The sequence below is a fragment of the Amblyomma americanum genome, chromosome 8 (assembly GCF_052857255.1).
Source record: "Amblyomma americanum isolate KBUSLIRL-KWMA chromosome 8, ASM5285725v1, whole genome shotgun sequence".
NCBI classification, from domain to species: domain Eukaryota; kingdom Metazoa; phylum Arthropoda; class Arachnida; order Ixodida; family Ixodidae; genus Amblyomma; species Amblyomma americanum.
Window position 1 is genome coordinate 24,828,941 of NC_135504.1, and position 27,318 is coordinate 24,856,258.

The 27,318-nt window shown below is 46.2% G+C and overlaps 1 protein-coding gene across 1 annotated transcript; it reads left to right on the plus strand.

Moving 5' to 3' along the window:
• The first annotated feature begins 1,157 nt into the window (after nucleotides 1–1,157).
• LOC144102234 (lysosomal alpha-mannosidase-like) lies at nucleotides 1,158–26,185 on the plus strand. Its single transcript, XM_077635544.1, has 15 exons — nucleotides 1,158–1,364; nucleotides 2,407–2,506; nucleotides 4,533–4,682; nucleotides 5,054–5,247; nucleotides 6,036–6,141; nucleotides 7,264–7,343; nucleotides 9,263–9,313; nucleotides 10,048–10,101; nucleotides 16,519–16,704; nucleotides 17,479–17,598; nucleotides 19,109–19,333; nucleotides 21,199–21,259; nucleotides 22,277–22,316; nucleotides 22,969–23,038; nucleotides 25,940–26,185. Exons 1-15 carry the CDS (start codon nucleotides 1,197–1,199, stop codon nucleotides 26,183–26,185), a joined length of 1,851 nt encoding a protein of 616 aa, XP_077491670.1. The 5' UTR covers nucleotides 1,158–1,196.
• Nucleotides 26,186–27,318: the final 1,133 nt, after the last annotated feature.

Genomic DNA, 27,318 nt, shown 5'->3' on the forward strand with positions numbered 1-27,318 from the left:
TGCAATAAACATTTTCTCTAGTTTTGTTTGTTGTCTGATGCCATTATCACTAGTATTCATTTCTGTGTTTTCCACCCCTGCTTGTACATAGATGTCCGCAACATTTCATAAATAAACAAAATAAAAAACACCCATACTACAGCCGTGAGGAAAATTCGAATCAGCGCTGGGTTACTGCCTTGCGTACGGTCTCAGACCATTCAGCCATCACAACAGACTCTCCAGATTCGTTTTCTAATTAATAACCTCTCGCGCTGAGTGCTTTAATTCATCGTCTTCATCACCTATCAGTCGTTAATTTTGTGCTTTGAAACGCTCGGCGGTGCTCTAGTTCTTTCGCCCTGGCCATGCAATCGACCCGGATGAGTCAAAAGTTAGAAAGGCTCGCCTGTTTTGCCAACAGACCTTTTACGCAGCTACACAGCAAGATGATAAGGCGGCCAAGGCTGCCTAACGCGTCGTTAATGACGAAAAATAGCGGGCGAGCGCAATAGCACGTCAACCAGCGAAAGCAGCCAGGGACGACGAGAACGCTGCCTAGCGGGAAATAGATAAGCTGCTGAAAGGGGCAGCACGCAAAGCGCCAAAAGCGACGAAGTACGTGGACTGCCCTGTCCATGTCGAAAAAGATAATATTCGCCTGGAGCTCCTCAAACCGCGAAGGCAGCCAGGGAGACTAAGAGCGCTGTCCAGGTCGAAGGATGGAAACGGGCGAAAGTGAGGGCACGTCCAGCAGCCAAAGGATCTGTCCAATAGCCGAGTGTAGCTACCGCCATCTATGAGCTGTCCTAGAATATGTTGACTTGTCTGCTTTGCATTTGATGCTTATAGCTACTCTATACGACGAAATAGACTATAAGAAATGGACTATATAGAATAAACTGCCGTCTGCTGTTGTGAACTGCAACAGAAACACAGTCGGATCTTACTTAGAACATATTAATCACCTTGATCTAACATCATTCCCACCGCGATGCCTGTGTAGTGATGGAATTGTTAATTTGTGTTAATTTGTACATGTATTTGTTTCACTTGTTCAATCCGCTATTCTAATTTATTCTACCTTGTATCCACTCCTGCATGGGCCGGAGAAAGGCCTGCAGTATCTGTAAATAAAGAGATTAAAGTTTTTATTTTTCTTTCCCGTACGTAGTACTCCCCAGCAGCGTAGCCACTTGCGAAGAGGTCCGCGAACCATGCGGTTCGGAAGGCTCGTCTTCACGGTGATAGCCTTCTGTCTGGCCGCGGCCACTGCCCAGCCAATGATGGCCGCCGGCAGCCGGACAGCGTTTCGCTCGGAGCCCCCCGGTGGCCTCGGTGTGAAGCCGAAGCCACCGGGTACCGAGATACACTGTACCTTCAAGGTAAGCCTGGCAGGACGACTTGTCCATTCTTCTGGACGTGGCCGGGGACGCTCAGGTCACAGGCGTGAACCCGAATCGGGTCAGGTGGAGATGAGCTATTGTGAGCGCCACATTAAAAGCTGGACAGTGACCAGAAGATTGAATTTCAATTTTCGAAGTCTGTGTAGCCAAAAAGTATTTTGAATCTGAAATAGCAAAAAAATCTAAATTTTTGGAGATTGTTGCATAATATTGAAAAAACGGTTCCAAAATGTTAGTAGCTGGCCAGTTTCATTCATCTTCAAGGTAGCCAGAAACATCTATGATGATGGTCATCACCAGGCCAACTACATCCACTGCAGGACGGCCTCCAGCACCGACCTCCAATTAACACTGTCCTGCACCAGCTGGCGCAATGTTACCCCCCCCCCCCCCCCCCCGTTAAGAATGCCTTATTTAATCCACCACTCTGCTTTATCCGGGTCTCTTAAAGCTACATTCATAATCTGCCTTGGAAAAGTTGCTGCGCTGCCCTCAACTTAATCTGCGTTAGCCTCCAAGTTTCTGCTCCATACGTGAGTTGAAGGTCACTGGTCACCTGCTGGTGTACACCTGAGAGCGGCTGACAAACGCACTCCACCCCATTCTTATTCTCCTAGTTATTGCATTCATTCTCGTAGTCCGTTTCTGAGGCCACTACCTGTCTTAATCAGGTACATTCTCTAACAGTTCCGCACTAACACTAGATGAAATGTAGTATACTAAACATCATATCCGTGCGCAGAGCGAGGGGGGGAGGGAGAGGGGGGCAATGGGGCTCTTTCTCTTCTAAAAGACATGAAATGGGGGTGCAAATTCTTGACCATGTTACTTCGTTCTACCCAAAAGACATGAATGGGGCGCTACTTATCTCCTCTCGACCCCCCTTTATGGAGAGACATGTGCACTCTTTAGCTCAATGTACATCAGACGTCAGGCCGAATCATTGCTGTTCTTTCTCCTTGAAAAGCTGTAGTGTACGGGCGATTCAGTCTTGACTTACCGACTCCTTCGCGCACTGCAGCTGTGCCAGAAGCCGAAGCCGGACGTGATCAACATCCACTTCGTGCCCCACTCTCACATGGACATCGCCTCGCACAACACGTTCGAGTCCAACTTCCTGAGTGAGCTGCGCGGGGAGAGAGGAACATCGCCTCCTCTCTCACCCTTTCATGTTGCACCCGCGAAGTGTTGCGTCACCTCTTTAGCGGAGAGAGTGCAGGCGTGATGTATGCAAGTGCGATACTCTCGACGTAGGTGCTCCTTGCTTGCATCTTGTCCCATGCGGATAGTGCGCTTATAAAAACAGATTTCCAGGCAGTGTTGTGAAGCGACTCGAGTCCTTCTTTAAAGGCAAAGCACAATTTTTAAACAGTAACAAGTACCACCACTGGTAACAACTCCGCTTTTCGCCTGCGTGGAATCAAGGCACATAGTCCTGAAGCAGTGCTAATAATTTCAAGTCAGTGAGTGAATAAATGTGAGTGAGTGAGTATGAGAGTCAGCGGGTGAGTGAGCGTGATCGAGTGAATGAATAAGTGAGTGATTGTGAGTAAGTGTAAGTGGGCGAGTGAGTGCGAGTGTGAGCGATTGAGTGAGTGAGTGAAAGTTGGTGAGCGAGTGTGTGAGTGTTAGTGAGTATGTGTGAGCGAGTGAGTGTGAGCCAGTGATTGTGGGTCAGTGAGTGTGAGTCAGCGATTGTAAGTGAGTGGGAGTGAGTGAGCGTGAGTTAGTCAGTGAGTGTGTGAGCGAATGAGTGTTAGTGAATGAGTGAGGAAGAGTGAGTGGAACGTGAGTGTGAGTGAGTGAGTTTGAGTGGGTGAGTGAGTGAATGAATGAGTGAATGTGAAGGAGTGAGGGAGATTGTGTAATGGTGATTGGGTGAGTCAGTGAGTGGGTGAGTGAATGAGTGACTGAGAGCGAGTGGATGACTGAGCGTGAACAAGTGTGCGAATGTGTGTGTGTGTGTGTGCGTGTGCGTGTGCGTGTGCGCGTGTGTGTGTGTGTGTGTGTGTGTGTGTGTGTGTGTGTGTGTGTGTGTGTGTGTGTGTGTGTGTGTGTGTGTGTGTGTGTGTGTGTGTGTGTGTGTGTGTGTGTGTGTGTGTGTGTGTGTGTGTGTGTGTGTGTGTGTGTGTGTGTGTGTGTGTGTGTGTGTGTGTGTGTGTGTGTAAATGAGCTGAATGAGAGAGGGAGTGAGTGAGAGCGAGTGGGTGAATGAGTGTGAACGAGTGTGTGAATAAGTGAGTGTGAGTGAGTGAGTTAAGGGGAGTGAGTGAGTGAATAAGTGAGTGAGTCAATGAGAGCGAGTGGGAGAGTGAGTGTGAACGAGTGTTTGAATGAGTGCGTGAGTGTGAGTGAGGCTGTGCGATTAAGCGTGGGTGATTGAGTGTGAGCGAGTGAGTGTGAGTAATTGGGTGTGAGTGAGAGAATGGGAGCGAGTGATTGATTAAGTGAGTGAGTGAGAGCGAGTGTGAACGAGTGTGTGACTGAGTGAGTGTGAGTGAGTGAGCGAGTGTGTGACTGAGTGAGTGTGAGTGAATGAGTGAACGAGTGTGTGACTGAGTGAGTGTGAGCGAGTGAACGAGTGTGTGACTGAGTGAGTGTGAGTGAGTGAACGAGTGTGTGACTGAGTGAGTGTGAGTGAGTGAACGAGTGTGACTGAGTGAGGGTGAGTGAGTGTGTGACTGAGTGTGTGAGAGTGGGTTAGTGAGTGAGTGAGTGAGTGAACGAGTGTGTGACTGAGTGAGTGAGTGTGAGTGAGCTAGTGAACGATTGTGTGTGACTGAGTGAGTGAGTGAGTGAATGAGTGCGTGACAGAGTGAGTGAGTGAGTGAGTGAGTGAGTGAGTGAGTGAGTGAGTGAGTGAGTGAGTGAGTGAGTGAGTGAGTGAGTGAGTGAGTGAGTGAGTGAGTGAGCGAGCGTTTATTTGGTAGAAGGGCTCTCAGGCTTAATAGGAATAGGGGAAAAAAGGTAATAATTCCGAGAAAGAGTTTCTTCTAACCATGCTTTGCGCCCTGTTCAACATTGATCTTTGGGACGAGGAGGGGAAAACAACTGCGTGTGATTCTGTGAATTAATCAGTACAATAAAGAATTTTCATGTGCCAAATCCACACTGATGGACTTCACACACTGCCTGCTGCGCTTCCAGAGGCGACGTCCATCCTGAACTCGGTGAGCGGCGAGCTCCTCAAGAACAAGAAGCGTATGTTCAGCGTCACCGAAATGGCCTTCCTCAAGAGGTGGTACGAATCCAGCAACGAAGTCTTCAAGATCATATTCAAGAAGTTCGTCTCCGAAGGTAAGCGCCGGCAACGTCTCAAGTGGTATTTAATGGACCTTAACCGCAATCTTTTCATGGGCGAATGAGCTGTAATTTTAATACTCTAATAAAGGTATTTCTGGTGATTACACTGCAGAGTGCACGCTCCATTAACTTCATTAGCTGATTCCACCAAGATTATAACGTAGTCTACAAAGAAATGCTACTAATCTTAATGGACGTTTGGACAAGTCCAAAAAGGAACTAGAAAAGAAAATGTTTAATTACATCGCATTGTCAGGAGCAAACAGAGAAGAAAAAGATTAGAGAACACTTGGAGATACGTATTGACGATCGTAGAATTGTGTAACGAGTCACAGAAGTTTAAAAAAATGCTAAACCTCACGCAGGGCGCGTGGAGCTTGTGAGCGGCGGCATGGTGATGAACGACGAGGCGAGCACCCACTACTCGGACATCGTGGACCAGATGACGCTGGGCATGCGCTGGATCAACGCTACGTTCGGCGCATGCGCACTGCCCCGCGCCGTCTGGCAGTTGGACACGTACGGGCACTCCCGGGAACAGGCGGCCCTCTTCGCACAGGTGGGGAGGACACTACGCTCCTGCAGAGCCTCAAGAGCATCGGGCAGTTGTGACCGTCGTCGCCAAGAATTCCGGACGAGCGATTCTAATTCACTTCTCTGCCGTTACGTGGCGCATGGCTTCCAACATTCAAAAACAGCTCGTTGACGTCATGCGTGACGAAAGAAAGGAAAGAGGATGACCCGAGTGGATGCAGACTAGATCGTGATGCCCAGTGATGTATACGGCAAAGGTTCAGGCACCGAGCGATATACAAAAACAGCACGTCAATAAAAAACCTGTTGATAGTCACCGCGAAAAGTTCCAAAAAGAATCGCGCTCGTGTGAAATCCTTTCTTTGATACGTGCAGGATCACAAAGCTAGAGAGCTCTATACAGACTAAAAGGACTATGGGCACTCAATGCTGCTCTGAAACGCCTATCATACAGTTCCGAGAATGCACTGTTTAATAAGCGCAGAGGTCTGGGTACGAATGCAGCATATTAACCGACAAAGTTGAGAACGTTATCGGTATTCTGGTCTTGTGGACTTTAACCGGAGCCTGCAAATTTTCCCACGGGTCCCAAGCAGACCAAGAGCTCCTTTTCACGAGGTCCTAGTTTCAGCCCTAAATAGAATTCCTTTCCTCCTGCCGACAACTGCTTTGACTTGCTCATTTGTTGCATAGTTGTTCTTGCTGACTGCTGCAACCACAGAGCGGTCTCTATACTAGAGGCGAATAGTGTTCATAGTGCGCAGATAACAACGGCAGCGGCTGCCACAGGGTTGACTGGCGTCCAACGCGCAGATGGGCTTCGACGGCCTGTTCCTGGGAAGGGTCAGCCACTTGGAGCGTCGTTGGAGGGGAAACCAGGACGCGCTCGAGTTTGTATGGCACGCCGACCAAAAGCTCCGTGAGTGACCAAAGCGCGTTTAACCTTTCTTCCGTTCTGGAAAGTGAAACACTAGAAAAACACACAGCTGGGGTTCAAAATTACTCGAGCACCTGTAATTAGGCTATTTCCACCTAAGTACAATTTATTGACAAGGAAGACAGAGAGCTTGGCTAAACTCTAACTGTAGTTAACCTGGCTGTGGCATTGGGTGGCTCCACACAAGCCCACTTGCCGCTTTGGCACACCCGTTCTGATATTCTGTGGCTACTAATACTAATACTAATAATACAGAAAACCAACTAAATGAGCTTTCAGATGCATATATTTTTGACCTTCTATATCTCGAACCACATTGCCGATTAAGAACGTTTAAACGCAGGGTTCGCCACAGATGTGGACATCCTCAAATTTCGCGATCTAATCTTGCCTCCTAAAATGAGAAATAAAAAAGTCGATTAGTTAGTATTAGGTAATTAATCTAGTTATTGTTTCATATCAGGTACATAATGTCTGCCCTGCTGTATAATTCATACGCAAGGACCGCAGCGACGTATTTCTCGCAGATTCTGAAATTAAAAACAGTAAGCTTTAAAGATATCAAAGTGTAAACAGGCGCCTGACATCGGGTTTTAATGGTTAATGCATGCAAATCGGCTTCTCTCTGTCTTGAATACGGCGTATTAACGCTCTCAGGACAAAAAACACTAGCGCAGAAAAGCCAGAAGACGATTGCCCTTCACAACCACTATTTTTAAAGATAAACTTCGGAAAGCCATTTGAGAATGCTGTCTTATAAAGTTAAAATGAAGAATTATGCATCTGTGCTTCTTCACAGTAGAGAACAGATTTTGCTCGGTCCTATGCTACAAGAACATCATTTCTTACAACGTCTCTTCACGGCTGTATGCTCTGTAGATGAGCTGCATCTAAGTGGTACATGTGCCGTAATTTCAGATACGCAAATTTCTGGCAGTAGCACCTTCTTTGTTGCTGCTCGTCATGAAGTAAACGCTTCTCAGGCTTCATACACTCTTGTGAAAACTTCTCCCACCTTGGCTAGCTTTACGTCGGCTTGAGAAATGCTTCGTGGGACAAATATTCCGCTTCCCTCATTAACTCTTCCGCCACTCTGACTTTCAGAATGGGAGATCTTTACCTCCATCCTACCCCACCGGTACTCTCCTCCTGGCGTAGTCAACTTCCGTGAGTTCTTCCTTACGGTGAGTTCTTCAGTGCCAGTGTAGTGCCTTAGCCAATGCTTTGAATTTTTCGCTTGCTCTGTGCTGTTTCAGCCCGATTCTTCGCTAGTTAATAAAGGCTACTCATCTGGCGGTCTCAGTGTCGTTAAGGGATATTCCCTGTTGTAGATACAAATGACGTTGACATTTAGCATAGCGTGTACCGCGCGGTGCTACTGCGCGTGCGCAGATCGTCCTTAAGAGAGGGGGGGGGGGGGGCATATGCGCTATTTGCCACCAATGGCGGGCATGCCAACTGCGTCGGGACCGTCCACACATATGTAGTACCAGTTCCAGTCACGCAGTATGCGAAAACTCTCCATTGTTCTCCGGCGCGAATGTCGCTCCATGTCCTAGGTGCTCGAGGCATGAAGCATCAAAGCTTACATCGAAAACCACCTGCCACGCTATAGAGCATCCGGCAGAAGACTCTATGTGCAAACGGAGAGGATAAAAATCTGGCGCAAAAAATGTTACGAAACGAGAATAATGATTTCCCTAATTAAAGGGTAACTCGGGTGTTTTTTCCAGGGTAGAACGTTGGGCCAGTTGGTGTAGCGACATATTTAAAAACATTGTGCAGAATAACACTGTACGGGAGGGACAAACACTCGTGTTTCTCGTCTGTATGTGCGTGTTTCTCTCTCCCGTCCTGTGTTATTCTGCGCAATGTTTTTTCTACTTCCGCGAATTTTACTGTAACGGCACGTTCTCCAGAATGTGCTGATCTTTTCTGCCAAATTTGGTAGTTTTGTTGCAGAGCAAGTGAAATGTAAAATTTCTCATTTCATGGATTTCTACGGGCAACCTTTGGTGCGTGACGTTAGGGTCTGCAAGCTTGTCGAAATTCTCTCTCCGTTTGCTGAAAGACAAAATTGCAAGCATTTTATTCGGCCATTTCAGACAAACAATGACCCTAGCTGTAACTTGTAGTCGATATGTTTATTGATCAGCGTGCACAAGATATGTTTTGTGACAGTATCCGTCACGTCACAGGTTGATCTGTCGTGCCATCCCAGTTTGGTTTTAACCGTGCTTTTGATTTAGGTTCCCTGTTCTTGAAAAACAGTTTCTGTGCCGGAGAGAGGGGACTCTAAAGAATGTAATGTTATTATCAACTCAAAATACCCAAAAAGAAACATGTCACTCCAGACTTTAGCTTGAGGACTATACACACTTCTTTTCGCCTTTTAATCGGATTAAGTATGCAAAGACCAACACCTATCTGTGACGTAAGCAAGATGCGGTGGAGCTGGTGTCGCCGGCTGGGACGACTGTGGTAAAACTTAGGGGTGAAAAGTAGGCTTAGCGCCCATGGGAATAAATGGAAGCAAAAGTTTCGAAGTAGTTTTTCAATTTTGCAGTGCACATATGATGTCGTTACTTCGTGAACGACAACCAAATTCATCCAAAAACAGGTTCTGCAAGTATGAAGCGTCATTAGGAAGGCGCCGTATTTTTACTTTATTAATTGGATCGTGTACGTATCACTACTCTCACATCACGGTAGATTTCACTTTGTTTTTGAACCCACTACCACATTGGAGCATAGGTAGAGTAGAAAGTAATTGGACGACGGCTATGCAGCAGCCCGACTGGAAGAGCACCACATGGGATGTGTGCAGGTACTCGATAAAAGTTGCCTAGTTGCATTTCCTTTACTCTTCGAAGGTTTACCTCAACCAGGCAAAAAAACAGACGGTAATTCTCGTTTCCCAATTACACTTCACATTGCTTTCCGAGTCGCCTCCCTAGCTACTGAAGTTACCATAATCTTGAGGCATTTAGTTTGTTACTTTATGATTCCCCGATTAAAAGCTATCTAGTTCCCCGTGACAATGCTTGCAGGACGTATTTAATTTTCATCTGTCATAGTGACATTCCCTTTTCTTTTGTTTCAGGATGAAAACAAGGCCAATGTGGCACAGGCCTTCATAGATGCGATAGAAACTGTAAGTGGCTTAAAAGCTGACCGAACGGTGTCATTCTTATTTAACTTAATTAGTAAAGTTTAAAATTTGTTTACAGCTTACAATCAGTGTGTGTGTGGGGGGGAGGGTGGGTGAAGTGGGTGGGTGGGTGTGAGTGTGTTTGAGCGGTTTCATATATTAAATACCTTTGTATATATCTATATACTTTACTGATTAATTCGTCTTCTGTCTTGCGATTTGATGACCTCACCTCACCTGCATCACGCAATGTTTTCTGTTATCCATTCTGAAAACTTCTTGCCTCTGACCATTGTTTTCTGCAAAATATCGGGCTACCCACAGCTGCCACTTTTTCCTCTGCCACAGCGCTGCGTCAGTTACAAATGTTTGAGATTTAGAAGAGTATGACCACTCGTCTTCAAGAGCATAAGCTCTAAGACATTGCTTTAGCATAGGAGATATCGGAACAATATTTTACAAGGCAGTTTCTTCTTTTTCTTGTGACATTTTTATTTATTATGCCAAGCGAAGGAAAACGATAGACCCGACGACTACGTTCACAACGGCGTAAGTTGCGTGCTTTACCCTCGTGCGACCTTCACAAACACGTGTAAGTTCTCAATGTTTGCATGAATTTGTTTACATTTATATTTTTCATGTTCTAGCAAAAAATGTTGAAAGTAAAGACTGGTAAGCTTGCAGAAAAAAGGGCGAGTTATGTCCGAGCTGCATTGTACGCTCTTTCTCGCTTACAGGCCCCACAGCCGGTTGATTCGCCAAACGAGGAGTTTCAAGACGACCCGAGCACGGTAAGCACACATTTTGCGTACTAGCTCAAATGTTTATTCGCTTAACTAACACCCTCACCGCGTCGCATGGCTTTCCGTGAGTAGAAGGCGGGTAGTATACATTCTGAAATGTCACCTTTGGCATTCTGGCTCTGTTCTATTATCGACCCTACTATGAGGCATGCGAGAAATTAAGGAAAACTTTATTACAACGTTATTGCAAACTCTCATTTCGCTAACAGAAAGCGCGGGCGATGGTGAGTCCAGGCAGAATCTATTCAATTCGCTTATTTCCACTTAACGTACGTGTATACACTTCGCGATCAAGATAATACGGAACCCGCTTTGGTGATCGCTAACTTCCCCACCTTACGGGGAAAAAAACTAGGTGGTATATAATACTTGCGCTGGCAAAAGCCGCGCGATTTCACAGAACAAGCTTTCCTACCTCCTCTCAGTAACGCATGAGAAAACTTAGAATGACCTGTGTTATGCTGGTCACGACTTTACATAAAACAAGGCGTGATAGTAAGACCCAAATTTCATGGGGACTACCCTGCAGTGTGAGCGATTACACACTTTGACACGAGCAACGAAATCCTGCAGCGGCATATTTTTACAAACAAGTCACTCTTCATGCATGCTGCAAACTTGAATACGAGCACGCTTAAGGAGAATGAGAGCCTTAAAAAATGTTTTTTTTTTAATTTTTCAACACATCTTGCGGAAACTTAGCACCCTAGTATGTCATAGAGGGCTGATTTCAAATCTACATCTAGATCTGTAATGTCTCACCAGAAAGGAAATACATACTAAAATAACATCCTAATTAGAGGGAGTACAATGCAAAGCTGTAAGATTTATCTACAACAAATACAGACAAAATGACACACCCAACAAACTGATAAACAACGCTGGAATACTCACGTTAAAAAAAATCGCCACAATTCCCCGAGAAACCACTTTATCAACTAATTGATAACATGATGAACATCGATAGTAGAAGGTATATTTCAAAATCAGAAACAAGAATAGCGAGACGCAAAAACTCATAATCACTCGAACAATGATTCAACACAGACTTTTAGAAATTCATTTTTTGTTACCTATTAGACAGTGGAATAACTTAGCATCACGTGTAACTAGCTTATCGCTAGAAAAAAATTTACGCACATATGAATATCACCTATTAGTGCATTATAAAAACTATTATAAATAATGTGCATTACAAACACCATTTCGTCTGCTGCAGTGCTGCATCATAAGTAATGAAAATTGTGCTTTGTAGTGTATAATGCATCACGATGCTCTTGTTTTTTGCCATTTTTTTACTTGTTATTCCCATTTTATTGGTCACCGGTTAATATTATTGCTACTAAATGAACCGCATCTGTTCGCATACTGTTGCACTGTTCTGCATTATGTACTTTCTCGTATTCTGCACTTTGCCCTTCCTGCGATGACCCCGATTGAGATTGGCAGTACGTACAAATAAATAAATAAATAGGTAGTTTCTTACGGGCCTTTGTGGTAATTTCTGTATAAAAACTTTTTAAAAATATGTAAACATTTCCAAAGATTCATCGCACATCCTAAAGCTTTCCTTTTTCTTAAACATAATATATTAGCAATTAGGTGAAGTGTGTGCTAATTATCTTTACATAGTTTTTCTTTCAGACTGTTATTTATTTATGACCAACAAAATAAACGTATAGGCTCTTTCCTAGCTTTGGTGAGTGCCATCCGCCTTTGAAAATGTCTGCATATTCTTAAAGGATTCTTATCAGAGAAATCACCAGAAAAGCCCGAAAGAAATGACCTAATAAAGGATATGTTATTTTGCCATATATTGCATTTCAGGCGGCTGCGTTTTTATGGAGGAAAAACGCCAAGGCGCCCGTGTGCTGTGCGATGTCAGTGCACGTTAAAGATCCCCAGGTGGTCGAAATTATTCCGGAGCCCTCCACTACGGCACCTCATTCTTCCTTTCTTCTTTCACTCCCTCCCTTACCCTTCCCTTACGGCGCGGTTCAGGTGTCCAACGATATATGAGACAGATACTGCCCATTTCCTTTCCCCAAAAACCAATTATTATTATTATAACATATTTAAAATCAGCATTTTATGATATATCTACATGCTAACTTCCAGTAAAATATGTTGACAACAAAGGTTAAGACCTTCACCCTCCCTTAAGCATGTCACTCCAACTGTTCCGGTCTAGGCGTACACGAGTCTCTGAAATTGGCTTTCATATCTACTTTGTTTAAGGAAAACGCCCTTTCTGTTCTTTTCTGCTACCCTAAAACATTAAAGGGGCATGAGGACGACTGTATTCAATTCCGGTTCTGGGTAAAAATCGGTTCGCGGGCTATTCTTGGCTATGTTATGTTTGTCTGCGCGCAAGCGACGAATTTATTGCCGAGCATATTGTATGTAAAAGTCTTCCCGTAAGAGAGAGTGTGAGTGACTAAGTGTATGTGATTCAGTGAATAAGTGAGTGAGTGCGGGACGAGTGAGTGATGAGTACGAGCGCGAGTGAGTGACTGAGTGAATGAGTGAGTGAGTGCGCGGGAAAATGAGTGAGTGCGTGACGAGTGAGTGATGAGTATGTGGGCGAGTGAGTGAGTCCGTGAGTGCGACGGCGAGTGGGTACGCGGGTGATTTAATGAGTGAGTGAGTGAATGAGTGAGTGAGTGCATGGGCGAGTGAGAGAGTGAGTGCGAGTGAGTTCATGGGTGAGTGAGTCCGTGAGTGCGAGAGCGAGTGAGTACGTGGATGAATCAGTGAGTAATTGAGTAAATGAGTGAGTGAGAGAGTGCGTGGGTGGGTGAGTGAGTGAGTGCATGGGTGAGTGTGTGGGTGAGTGCGTGGGCGAATGAGTGCGTGAGTGAGTGTGTGGGTGAGCGAGAGAGTATGCGTGAGTGAAATAGTGCGCGGGTGAGTGCATGGGTGAGTGAGAGCGTGTGTGGGAGAGTGAGTGAGTACGTGGGTGAGTAAATGAGTGAGTGAGTGCGTGGGTGAGTGAGTGATAGTGCGTGAGTGGGTGAGTGAGAGTGCGTGGGTGAGCGATTGTGTGGGTGAGTGAGTGCATGGGTGAGTGTGTGAGAGAGTGCGTGGGCGAGTGAGTGAGCGAGTGACTGACTAAGTGAATGAGTGAGTGATTGCGTGGGTGAGCGAGAGAGTGTGTGAATGGATGGGTGAGTGAGTGAGTGAGTGAGTGAGTGAGTGAGTGAGTGCATGGTAGAGTGAGTGGTGAATGAGTGCGTGGGCGAGTGAATGAGTGTGTGGATGAGTTAGTGGGTAAGTGAGTGATTGAGTGCGAGGGTGAATGAGTGACTGCATGTGCAAGTGAGAGAATGAACGGGTGAGTGCATGGGTGAGTGCGTGAGTGAGTGCATGGGTGAGTGCATGGATGAGTCAGTGGGTGAGTGAGTGAGTGCGTAAGTGCATGGATGAGTGACTGCTTCAGTGAGTGAGTGGGCGAGTGAGTGCGTAGGTGAGTGAGTGTGTGGGTGAGTGTGTGAGTGCATGGGTGAGTGAGTGCGTGGATAAGTGAATACGTGAGTGAGTGAGTGAGTGTGCGGGCGAGTGAATGAGTGATGGTGTGGATGTGTGAGTGGGTGAGTGAGTGTGTGGGTTTGTGCATGGGCTAGTGAGAGGGTGCGTGGCGAGTGAGTGAGTGCGTACGCGGGTGAGTGCATGAACGAATGAGTGACCGCATGAGCAGTGAGTGTGCAGGTGGGGGCAAGTCAGTGAATGAATGAGTACGTGCGTGAGTGAGTGAGTGAGTGTATGGACGAGTGAGTGAGCGCATGTGTGAGTGAGTGAATCAATGTCTGAGTGCACAAGTGAGTGAGTGAATAGGTGAGAGGGTGCATGGGCCAGCGAGTGAGTGGGTGAGTGAGTGACAGAGTGAGTGTTTGGTTTATTGAATTAATGTGCGACTGGGTGAGTGAGCATGAGCGAGTGAGTGTGACTGAGTGTGTGACTGAGTGAATGAGTGAATGGGTGGGCAAGTGAGTCAGTGTGTGGACAAGTGAGTGAGCGCACGGGCGAGTGAGGTGAGTGAGTAATTTCGTGGGAAAAGTGAGTGTGTGGGTCGGTGAGATAGTGACTGAGCAAATAGATGAGTGAGTGCTTGGGCGAGCGAATGAGTGAGTGAATGTGTGGGCGAGTGAATGAGTGAGTGGGTGAGTGAGTGCGTGGGCGAGTTGCTGCTGGGTGAGTGAGTGAGTGGGCGCGTGGGCGAGGGAGTGACTGAGTGAATGAGTGAGCGTTTGAGCGAGTGAATGAGTGTGTGACTTGGTGAGTGTGAGTGAGTGCATGGTCGAGTGAGTGCGTGGGCGAGTGAGTGAGTGACTGAGTGGTTGAGTGAGCGCGTAGGCGAGTGACTGAGTGCGCGGGCGAGTGAGTGAATAAATGTTTATTGAAATGGTGGCTGTAGCACAGGGACCCGCGGCAGAAAGCCTGTCACCGCCCCAGAGTTTTTTTTTTTTTGCGCAATCGGCAGGTGGTGGCGACACCTGTAGTTCATATTTTACCCTTTTTCTATCTTTTAAAATTTGTGAATTTTAGCTTTAAAAGTGGCGTCTTTGTCTTTAGAATGCGGTACCCTATCGACATAGGAGAACTTCAGTTTTTCTTAGTGTCCCTTTAAGTTTAGCGCAAATATTTTAGAGAAACGGTACATAATAGACACCTTTAGCATGCCGTGTGCCGTGCTACCGTTAACATTACCAGAGTACTGGGTCTTGCCAACCGCCACTGCGCACGCTCTGATTGGCCCTGGTTTGGCAGGAGCGCACGCCGCTGCCGGGTACCTGGCGCTATCTGGCGAACTCAAGGCAATCTGCGCATGCGCAGTGACTATGCGCAGGCTCCCAGTACTCCGGCAACGGTAACGGTAGCGCGGTACACTGTACGCTAAAGGTGTCTAATCTGTATCAAACGAACTGTACTGAGGTGATAGGGTCACCCTTGTTGCTGCTTGAAGGTTATTTGAACAACTGAAGTGCACAAAGCATTAGACACGGAGGGAGCGCAAATGAATAACGCTAACTTCCGACTGTTTCTTCCGAATTACGTAAGCACACCTTCTTGAGTACCGGCAATGGAAAATTTTCCCAGTACATCGTACAACGAAATAACAGGCAATGTAGCCAAGGAAGACGCTTTGCGCCGTGAAAAGGTATTTCTCGGCTTATTCTAAAGGACCTGTGCTCCCGCGTATTGGGCACGGTTGAAGTCGTATAGTTTCTCACTTTTGAGGAGCTCCCAGGAGCACAGGAGTCGATCAGTATAATTATGTTTTACTCTGGTGGTTAAAAAAAAGCAGCGAACAGATTCGCATACATGTGTTCTAACGAGAGGTTTGAATCAATAATTTATTAGTATCCGTAACAGTACGATCAACTCACACAGGCACACACAACAGAGGGAAGAAGGGAGTCCACTTTTCCTCGTTGCTTTGGATGAATGTCACCATATGGGACGTTTCTCAGCACAAGGCCAAAAGCTCGAAACGCAGCATACCGTGTTTCAGTCATGTTTTGGATCAAAAAGTCTCGTTATGGCTATTGTTTAAACGCGATTTAGCGAAACACGATTTTACGAGGTTTCCGATCTCACGAACAAATTCTGATTCCCTCGCAAGTGCCCATAAGGTTCAGTGTTCAATCTTGACCACCAAACTCGATATAAGAAGTTTTTCCGCGAAGAAATTAGTAAAACTATATGATGTGCCTGAATAATTGTGCCCACAATCTCTTGCGGCATGTTGGTAGCGTTCCAGCACTAACATCTAGGCGCCATAGTGACGGTCGTTGCTTTGTACTGACGGAGCTGCAGACTGCGACGCTGCACAGAATAACGGGCTCGGCAGTCGGAGGCGCATCTCACCTTCGCTTCTAATCCGTTATACCAGATGGCGCTTTCATGCACAAGCGATTCGGGGCACCATTCGCGGAGTTTTTGCGCGCGCAGGCGCGAGTTAGCGGCAAATACGACTCCGCGGTAGCTCCTGGGCGCCATTTCGCTACGACTTTACTTTTGTAAAGGCCATAAAATGCCTTTCTCAATTTAACGAAGTAATTCTAGGGTGGCTGTTCACTTCGTTAAATCGGGTTTCAACTGTAGTTGGTGATCGTTCATGTTGACAACGCGGCACAAAACACGCAACCAATGAAGGCACAGACGTCCGTAGACCAGTAAACCCGATTTGAATCTAAATTATCATATATTCAGCGTTTTAATCAAAATAGGAGATTAAGTTTACACTTCAATTCTAGGCAGGATATATGTAATGCATATATGTGCGCCCACTGTGCAGAACAGTGTCCCATTACTTTCGCACCCGTTGTTAAAGGTCGTTCTTCAAGGCCATTCCTCACGAGCGAATTGCTTTTAACTGCGATGGCGCTTGTCCCGTCTACACAGAAGGGCACCCGGACGCGAGCAAACGCCGGCGACGACAGCTGCACTCCGGGGTCGACCGACTGCGTGCCTGTGTATCCGGCCGCGGCCGCCAGAAGGCGCTACAGGGAGTCTCCGCGGGGTGCCTTGGCCAGGGAGTCTCTGCGGGGTGCCTTGGCCAGGGAGTCACCTGACCCACCGCCCGTGCAGGCGAGTATCCTGAACGCGCGAGAAACACCCGAAATCCTGACTTCGTCTTCGGGGCGGGAACAGGAGAGCTAAAATTATAGTTGAAGGGGTGCGTACTTGCGCGATGAAGACGGGACACAACAAAGAAACACACACGACATGTACAGAGCGCTCTCTACATGTCGTGTGTGTTTCTTTGTTGTGTCCCGTCTTGTTCGCGCAAGTACATACGCTTTCAAATATGAACCAATTCGCGCAAACAAGAGTATTACTTAAAATTATCGCAAGCGCTACTAACACGGAGGACCCCTTAAAGAGACATCGCGGAAGACCTCAATGACATCAAGAGCTCTTACTCAAGCTCCTATTGAAGGACATGGTGGACGCACTCTCGTTATGCTACAGCTGCATTCATTCAGGTGAAGTTCATTTCCATTGAAACAAACATGTTAATATGCCGTAAACTGTGGAAACAGAACTTGCACTCATGTAAATTACCCGTAGTCGCATGGCCGAAACTGCGAAATCTTGCATGCTCGTATTGTTACCGTGAAAAGAACGTATTCGATTTCGTAGGCCTAAAGATTTCGGCTCTTTCAGGCCTAGACAAGTTTAGTACACCAAGTAACCTTATAACCTCCTGAGAGACCAGCGCCGATCCATGCATAGTCCACTTCCTGCTATTCAGCTAAAGAAGTCGATTCGCTTCGTTTTTGTTTCTTTAAGCCATCATCTTATGTGAGCATACATACAGCTTTTGAACCGCGCGCGCAAACCTTGCTATTGGTTGCGCAGACGGGTCGCGGCTACCAGACACTGCAGCGCATCGTGATGTTCGGAGAGGACTTCGCCTACACCAACGCCACCGTGTGGTACTCGCAAATGGACACGCTCATCGACACCATCAACGCAGCGGTGAGATGAATGAATGAATGAATGAATGAATGAATGAATGAATGAATGAATGAATGAATGAATGAATGAATTCGTAGCAAGAAATCAGAAGGACATTAATCACTGATTACGTATGATAATCCGATAGCAAGCGCAGTCCTTGGCTGGCGCTCGTGTTTGTTGTTCTTCTCTCCATGCAGTGCATGCTTGGCAGAGGGCAAGTAGAGAGAGAGAAGGACAGCTAGCAGGTGACAGGTGTGGCAGCTGGTACATCACGTGCCCTGATGACGTCATAACTGTATCGACCAATCAGCGAATTTTATGGAAACCACACCGCCGGGTTTGTTTCCGTGATGGGGCTTCTAATGACGTCGCATTAAAATAAATGCAGACGTAAAACATTATCACATCTCCGAAGGGAATAAAGTAGGCCGCACCCAGTCCTTGTGCACAAACGATGGCATTGCGCCCAGTGTAAATTATCTGTATACCTCGTGTACTGCCATGGCGAAACGTCTTCAGGCCGCGTGGTTTCCATTTCGTCCATGTTGTGGAGCACTTACGGAAGCCCTATAGTGATGAACAGGTCTTGGGAGAGAAGGACAAGGGCTCTCCTTATATCGCAGAGATTTAGAGCTTCAAGATTCACTACAAGTTCCCCTCTAGACGGCCTAAAAGCAAACCATGCGTCCCGAAGACTTTTGACCAACACTGTGCACATGCACGTCCCCCTGTTATTGTTCCTGTCGTTCAGTCTTAAGACAAAAAAACGAGCAAACGCGTTATTAGCGCGAAAACCCTATTCCGATAGGTAAGCCCCGAGCAAGACCTTGCGATGTTTGTGGGTTTACGCCAGGCGACATAAATAAATTTAAATAAATCAAATCAATATCCGCGACTTATATTCGAACCCGTGGTAATGCAAACAGATCAGCTTCGCTGGCCACTGCTCGACAGCACTAGGCTATCGCCGCTGCCAAGCACGCCTCGTGTTGTTGTTTTTGCCTCAAATACGATGGCACATACCCACGGTGGGGGAAACTGCAAAACACTCTCGCGCTGTGCATTGCAGATCGTTTTCTTCATCTACTAATACTACCATCACTAATAATCGCGCTTTGGGCTATGTGACGGTATAGTGTCAGAGAGATGTGCGCTGCATGAGTTGGCGTGGACAGCGCTATGGCAGAAACATGGCACTAGAGCAATGCGCGCTGGCGTGCACAGCATTGCTGCAGAAACACGGCACTTGAGCATAGACCGCAGGTGTAGATTGGGTAAGTTGGCATTGACGATGAAAAACTTGAAAACGCGCATAACTGGCTCCCTGAGTCAGTGGACACCTCAATCACGCTTTAAAGTAGATGGTGGGGTGTCCACCTGCAAAAAACTGATTTCGCGTAATATTTCGTGCTTAGCAGTGCTAAACCATCAGCCATTTTGTTCTTCTCAAAGGCAATTCGACTAAGCGCATGGGTATGGGTGTGGGTGTGGGTGTGGGTGTGGGTGGGGGTGTGGGGTGGCTGTGCAGAACGGGAGCCGCTTCTACGCATTCTACTCGACGCCCGAGTGCTACCTCCGGGCGGTGCACGAGCAGTGGTTCCGGCGTAAACGGGGCAGCCGCTCGGAGGAGGCGCTCTCGTACAGCGGGGACTTCTTGCCCTACTCGGACCGGAACTTCGAGTGGTGGACGGGCTTCTACAGCAGCCGGCCGCAGCTCAAGTACCACATACGCCAGGCATCCAACTTCCTACAGGTCTGCACGCGACGGCTGCACAATCATCGGGCTCTTTAGTCATGTCATTCGCGACGCTGCCGACAAATTATCATAATAGTGGCAGAGGACGGTCATCATAGCTAGATGTAGGAGCGTAAGCCTGTACCACCTTCAGTTTGTGTCTTTTATTAAGCCTAATTACGATAGCTGCCACCCTCTCGGTAACACAGTAGAATTTCTCTATGCTGCCAGCTGTGTCCTGATTGATGAGGAATCTTACACCTAGGTACTGTATGTCCGCTATTCCACGGTAGCATAGTACGTGCCCGCCCTTTAACACTGTATGCGCTTCATCTGTCCTCCTAACCTCGCTAAGCCCTATGACGTCCGATTTAATACCACCTAGTTGATGATCATTTGGAAGAAACCATGTGCATCTCTAAAATTCTTGGAGAAAAATTTTCAATACGACAAAATTGCACGATACTGTTATATAAATATTGAAGGTAATGGTCAATTGTTCTGGTGTGTAGCAAAATTATTCTTTTACAGTTTTTTCATCGCTCGCGTGAAGCAGTTAAGGCTATCATAAAAAACTAACGTGGAACACTTGTCATGATCGCAAAATAATTTAAAGAAAAAAATGCAAGACCGTCGACGAGAGATCTGCGGATACATTAATTGTTATAGTGAAATTGTACAAGGTATGAAAAAACTGCGTTCATGAACTCTTTTCTGTTCAAAAATGTATTCGTTAAGAATTATTGGGTATGGGATGAAGTAAAATGTAAAAAAAGGCTTGGAACTGCCAACATGTGTTCCGTAGCAATGCTCAAGGAAAAAGAATCTGGCAAGCTCAGTGATTCTAGATTTAAATAGTTCTTGACAATCGCGCCAAGCTGGTCATGGAAATGAAGTGCCTTAATATACTGCAAACAATGACAAACACAATCACAATGACACAAAACAATGACAAAGAGTTGCAGGGCACTGCCAACAGCTGATGCCACCATGACATATAAGATGCAGCCTAATGCCTTGGTCTACCATTGAGGCTTTTACGATTCAAGAGCTCTCAATTTTGAACTGACGCATTTTTAAGATGACACGGCGAAGCTGGGAAATTGATTGCTTGCAAAAAAAACGAGAAAATCCCAGTCCGAGGCCGGTGCCCTTCGTCAAGCGAAGGTATAAGGCGCGCTGTACTGATCATGCACTGAAACGAACAGCAGATGACACAGAGACGAGACAGGCGACGCTATGCACGAATTTCAACAGTTTAATAAAGGTGAGGCCTCTTTTTGTGTGCGTGCGCGTGTACTCTTAGGATCATATGTAAAGGAAGCCCTAGATAACAAAGATATTTATAAGTCTAGAAATAAGAATAAAAGACCCGTAGCGTTAGAGTGCCTTAAATGTGACCATAAACACTGCCTTAAAAATGATAGAGAAAATAGTGCTTTTATGAAAACGAAGTCACACCTATTTCTCCATGGAAGAGCGAAAGCTCCATAATGAAAGCTTCTACTCGCACGATTTCTTTTTACCACGCTGTCCACATTACATTGCCAGAAACTAACGTCAGCCTTGCAAAGTTAACCCAGTGTCGTCATAAATTCAAGCCAGCAGGTGCGCTATTTTGGACTACAAAAAAACATCCTAGAGTTTTGTGCTTCCATATTTCGCTCATTATTGAGAGCTTATCACGAATGAACGTTCTTATTAAAAGCTGCTTGACGAAGCAGATACAGCGATGATCCCGACAACGGCTGGTAGATGTGTTTTCTGGCGCGGGGTTTAAATATCAGCGCTGTATCGCAGTTGTGATTTCGATGTTGTATAACAGGGTACTTGGCGCGCAAGTTTTCGCAGTTCCGTTCCAAGCAGCGCTGATTACTTTCCAGGTCTGCCGACAGGTGACAGCGCTCCTGAACACGATGCACGAACCAACGATACAGAAACTGGGTAGGCGCTTCAGAAATTGCCTTATTTTAACCGTATGTTAACCATATGTTAGCTATATGTTAGCCATATGTTATCCATATGTTAACCCCTATAGTCGGATACAGAACAAAAACGAAGCAGCAGATCACCTGAAAGCAGGTCGTCCCGCCATTGGCGTCCGCGTATTTTCATGACATCACCGGTTAATCACCTTGCATCTGCTATAGCATGGCGTCACAGGTGCAAGGCTCTTAACCTGTGACGTCATGACAGTAGGTCGATGCCATTGGCTGGGAAGCCTCCTTTGAGGAACATGATCCACTCCGTTCTTGAGTTGTCTCCTGCTATGCGCGAAAGTTCATGCAAAGGATTTAGGAAACGAATGTTAACGACATTCAGCTGTGGTTCCACTGAGGTCGTATTCAACGAGAGAACAGGGTCGAGGTTCCACTGAGGTCGTCTTCAACGAGAGAACAGGGTCGACAAAAGAAGTATTTTATGCTAAACAATGGTGTACTGTACCTGAAGACTGTACGGCATACATTACTTTTTTGGATGTACAGAGCAAAAATCTCTACCAGATTCACATGCTTTCTTCACCGCCGTCTGATTTTACGCGACAGCGTATACAGCTGGTTCGGTCGAAAAGCCGTCGGCGTATAGTCGGCATCGCGTGTCAGAAATAATCGGGGGCTGCGTAGCAGAAGTGGTATCATGGTAATTTGTCGTTCTAGTAATTGATTATTGATTCGCGTGAGATATTCGATGACGATTTAATGAAGTCATTGCAATTAATTTGTTATTAAAGGAATGAAAACATGAAAAATTGGAGAAAGGGGGTCCAAAGGTTTAAAATGCTCAGAATGAAAAGCCTATGCTCGTGGATGCTAATTAAGAAAATTTAGAGTGTGTAATTTATCAACCAATTAAAACAATTGAAGAAAATGAAAAATGCCTTCAAAGGTATCAAACTGCTCAGAACTGCCCTTCGGGCGGAGTTTAATTTTCCTCTCCAGATTTCTTCTGTTTTTTTTTCAGAAATGGCGATCGCCATGGCACAACACCACGATGCTATCACGTAAGACTCAAACATATTCATTTATGACGTGAACTCATTTTCCGCACTCTTTACCTTAACACTCCCTATCGGAAAGGACAACCACTTGGGCCACTGTTGTTAACCGAAGACAATCTCGAACGGCACAGTTTTCAATAGAACAGCAGTTTGGGCTAGTAGGTGCGTTTTTAATAAAAAAAAGAGGCGGGGGGGACGAGGTAAGAAAAAAAAGACAGCAGAAAACAGGCGACTAACGAAAGCTCTTTTTTTTTCATGTTCATTCCTTCTCTTCCGCGAGAGCCTTTACATTATAACAGTCGAGAAACGTCCCATAAGCTCCATGTATCGCGATTTGGTGCCTTTATTGGCCAAAAACTCGGACGTTAGCTGACTGCAACGTCATATGGGACATTTAGACGCACCGCCTAAAACGCAGATTTGGTCATGTGATCATGAGGGGCCCATCCAAAACCCTTTCTAAACTGCTTTTTGGCAATGCTGCTATGTGCTTCATCGTATAAGACAAGTTTTTTCAAAAGAAACCATTCTCCTCGAGTATATTGCCCGCTACATTACGAGAACTTGTATTCAAGAGCATCACGCTCCGCAGTGAGTGTGTACGACCAACTACAAGGCTGAACGCCTCAGCTTCCCTGACGCATTCTCTATGCAGGGGCACCAGCACCAGCGAAGTGGCCACCCAGTTTATCGACCGCATCAGCAAAGCCCTCGACGACTGTGAGGTGAGGCCGCTGCCGTGTGCCATCGCTTTCATATTTATCCCCAATAAGTCGACTTGATCGAACGTACGTTATAAAACGTATTGAATTTCATTTTACAGCGAAAGCTGTTACTTTTACGCGCCCGCCACAGCGTGGCTTCACTCGGTCCGCGATCACGTGACCGCCCCCTGCACGTAGGCCGCGCATCACGCCTCGCAGAGAAAGAAGGAGCGAGGCGAAGCACAGGCTGAGGGAAAAGCGAAGCCAAAGATGAACACCCGCGGTCACGTGACCACCCGCGCGCGCAGCCCGTACAACATTTGTCGTCATTGGTTGGACGCGCGGTCGCAAGGCGCTGACAAAACGCTTCAAAACGCCTGTCAAACGTTGCATGTACGCGGGAGGCCAGAATGACAACGTTTACGGACGCCATCGCTGAACTTCGCGATTAGCGTAACAAGCATTTGAACGTCGTCACGCTATACCCTTTCTGACGAAACACAAGCCACCAAGAATTACGAGCAGTCCAATTATACAGATAAGTGGGCCACGTGCAGAAGACAGTCGCAGAAACCGTCCACAAGAAGACGCCACGAATCGACGCGACTTGGTTCATCATCGTTAACGGCTTTCCTCCAGCGGAATCGATGCTTCGCCGCATAAAGAAGCGTAATGCAGTGGTGCAGCTTTTACAGGAGAAAGTACAAAAAAGGGAGCGGTAAATTCGAACGCATCTTTTATTGAATTTTATCGCAACCGCTGAATCGTTCCTGCATCGAAATCGCTGTGTCTGCTGCGTACGTTCACAGGTGTCCAGGATGCTGGGCTTAATGCGAGCAAAATATACAGAGAGAGAGAGAGACAGACCCAAGAAAGGAAACGCAGTAAGGTTAAACAGGCAGACCGGTAGGCCACCCTGCATACGTGGGGAGGGGGATAGAGGGAGCGAAAGAGAAATAGAAGAGGAATGAAAGTTCAGTTCAGTTCATTGACTCAAACAATAACACCCCCTCTCCCATACAACAAACACCTCCCCTCTTCGTGGTATTCTCGATGTTGTCACCTTGCATGTATGAAGACGAGTAAGCAAGTCGACAACTTCTTTCCAGTACACAACATCAGAAACATGCAAACAGTCGTTCAGGTGGGCAGCTAAAGTGGTGTGCAGAACCACTTCAGAACATAAGGGCAAGACAAGTTAAAAACTCGCCGGCGGTAGAAACAACCTTCAACGAATTATCTGATGTTAAGAATCTGGCTACTAATTCCGAAAATATTAGGCAAGCTGAGCAACTTTTTTTACTCTGAGTAATTAAGCGTAAGTCAATGGCCTCGATTTTAAGCTCTAACTTTAAGATTCATGCCAGTAGCGAAAATCCTATCAGTTATCATGTACAGCTCGAATCCTGATGCTCCTGATTTCAAAACATCACGAGATTAAGCGGCAATACTTTACGACGGTGAATATAATATTGTGTATTTATTATCACTCGTCTTCTTTTCTGGCGTCTCTGTGTTCAGACCACTCAAAGGGGCACTCTGCCATGCCACGTTGCTGTAACGTCATGCGTGACGTCACTGCATTCGGACCAGACATTGTGGCGCGTTTCGGTGACGCCATGCACGATGACACTGTCAGTAGTGTAATGGCCAGTCATGAGATGGCGCCATGTATTCGTCTGGTACGCCGTCGCCGCTTCACATTTTCAAACCCACTTTATTTTTTTCCCTCCCGTTTTCCTTGCTGTGCTTCATTAAACCAAAATGGTAGCTTGACAGTTTGTGTTGTTTCGTTGGCTTCGTGCCAAATCTACTCAATCCGCGACCCAAAAAGATCTGGTCACCCTGCGTACTCAACAAAACCAACAGCCCCTGCATGCTATCAAATTAGTGCGGTGCGATGTTACGCCGACGCCGCAGAACTGAGAATCTTGCCTATAACAGCTGCCGCTGTAAAATGATAAAGGTTAGAGTTGAGAGATAAAGGGAGCAATGTAGTTAAGAAAGAAAATTTCAGTTAATTATATATCGTAGAGGAAATGAAGAGGAAAAGATAGGCCGGGGGGGAGGGCATGTAACCAGGCGAACAGGTAGCCAAAGGTTGGCTATGATAACAAAGTGAATTCGCAGGAAAGGCAAATGTATTGCCGGGAGCGACCAAAATTACAATTAATATGTGAGATAAGGTCGTTTTCAAACATAAGGTGGCCGCGACGGTCATTAAAGATGAATGGAAGATGTCTTTACCATGCATTGTGGACGTAATACGACCGATGATGATGAGGATGAGGACGGTGGTGATCATAATTTACCGAAAACTAAGAACACGTGTCATCTGTGTCTTGATTCTTTTTTTCTGTTGGTTCGTCTTAGTTGCGATAATATATGTACGAGAACAACGTAAACAATGTGCGAATTGTGCAGCCGTCTCCACAAGCTAAGCGAGATGCTTAGGACTTGCCGTGGGAGCTTTCTAAGTGTGCCAGTGTTGCGGTGTGCCCCTGACCACTAGCGCAATATTTTATGACGTTACCCAGTGAACGGCGCACAGACGCCCACAGTTTTCAAATGCGTTTAGAATAGCTAATTGACAATATTTCGTGCGGCTCAATTTCACAACTGTATCTGAGGTGCCCACAGTACTAAGAACGAACGTGAACATGCGTAATTACCCTCTGCTCCTGACTACGAAAAACTCAGTGATATTGACAGGGTGCCGGTGTTAGCTGCCAACGTTTTCAACATTGTTTTAATCATTGATTGATTGATTGATTGATTGCTTGATTGATTGATTGATTGATTGATTGATTGATTGATTGATTGATTGATTGATTGATTGATTGATTGATTGATTGATTGATTGATTGATTGATTGATTGACTGCGACGCGAACAACAACAAACTCTTCTCTTACGCTTGTAGGAGATCGTCGGCAAGGCCATCGACACCCTGACGACGATGGGTTCGAGTCAGGAGCTATTCCCCAAGTTCTGCCGGAAACTCAACCAGAGCGAATGCGCGCCGTCGGAGACATTGGAGAGGGTGAGCACGCATTGGAATTGTTTGCACCGGAACGAACTTACCTGTTGTCGAATCGAACGACTGCGCATGGAACGAACGACACTCCATCCGCTGTTCCCCGGCAGCAGACGGCGTCGGGTAGCATGAAAATAACAATGTAGTCTTTAGACAGAAGCAAACAAAACGAATAGTCGTGCTGAGCATTACCAGCGACCAGCCAACTACAGTCTCAGCTTTTTTTCCCGATTTAACGCATGATGGGAACGTCCTCAAGTAATAGGGAAAGTTGTAACAATGTAACCGTTTTCATCTCAACGTCACTTTATGAGAAAGCATCGCATTTGCGCGACCCTAACGCGCACTTTTTTCTTTGTGAAAATCGAACCTCAGAACGGTATGTGCTTTAAATCAGGATACAAAGCCAAAACCACGCTACGAACTGGTGCGCGCTAGATTCGAGGGCGCGTTGTAATCGGGTAATTACTGTAAAAGTTCCTGACAGCCTTGTTCTTTAATGGCTAAAAAATATATTTTGGTTCAAGAAATGAAGATAGAGTATATAGAGAGCAGAGTCTACTGGACCTCTTGCGTTTTGTTGTCTCTTCTGTGCTCTTTTATTGTGTCCTAAGCAAATATCTTCTCAAAATCACTTTCCTCAAAAGCATTCAAGTACCGTGTACTTTCCACGCCAAGATGCCTGCCTGCGCTCACTGCGCTACCGACCTTCTAATGCTGTGCTGATGCCCGATCGTCAGTGTTTTGTGCACACGAACCGTGTATGCTAGCGCGTTAACGTGTTCTGCAAAACATCGCTACCAAGTGCCTGGACTAGCTTCGTATCCACCTTTTCACTGAACATGTAGTCGTTGCCAGCTCACAATAAGGACGTCGGCCATGACCATGTCATTCGCGTCTCCTTACCCTTGAGCACAGCCCAGTTAAGCCTAAACTAAGAAGGCTGCCATTAGTATACTAGCGTATTTGGTGCCGAGTTCTACAGCGTGAATTCATTCGAGCTGTGACCTTTCATCCGGTTGCAGTCGAGGCGCTGTGTGTAGCACTGAGTGCGAGTGTAAGATATCATGGTATGAGTGGCACGCTGCGGTGCTCAGTTCAATAAAAAAGGAGCTCGAGGTTCTGCTATCCTGATAAGAGCAAATTTCACGCTTACATGCTTGGCTCCAATGAGGCACCACTTTTGGTTCACCCTCTGTGAATGTACCTCTAAAGCACGAACGTTACCACTTCTATTTCAGTAGTCGAAGAGGTGAAGAAATCCC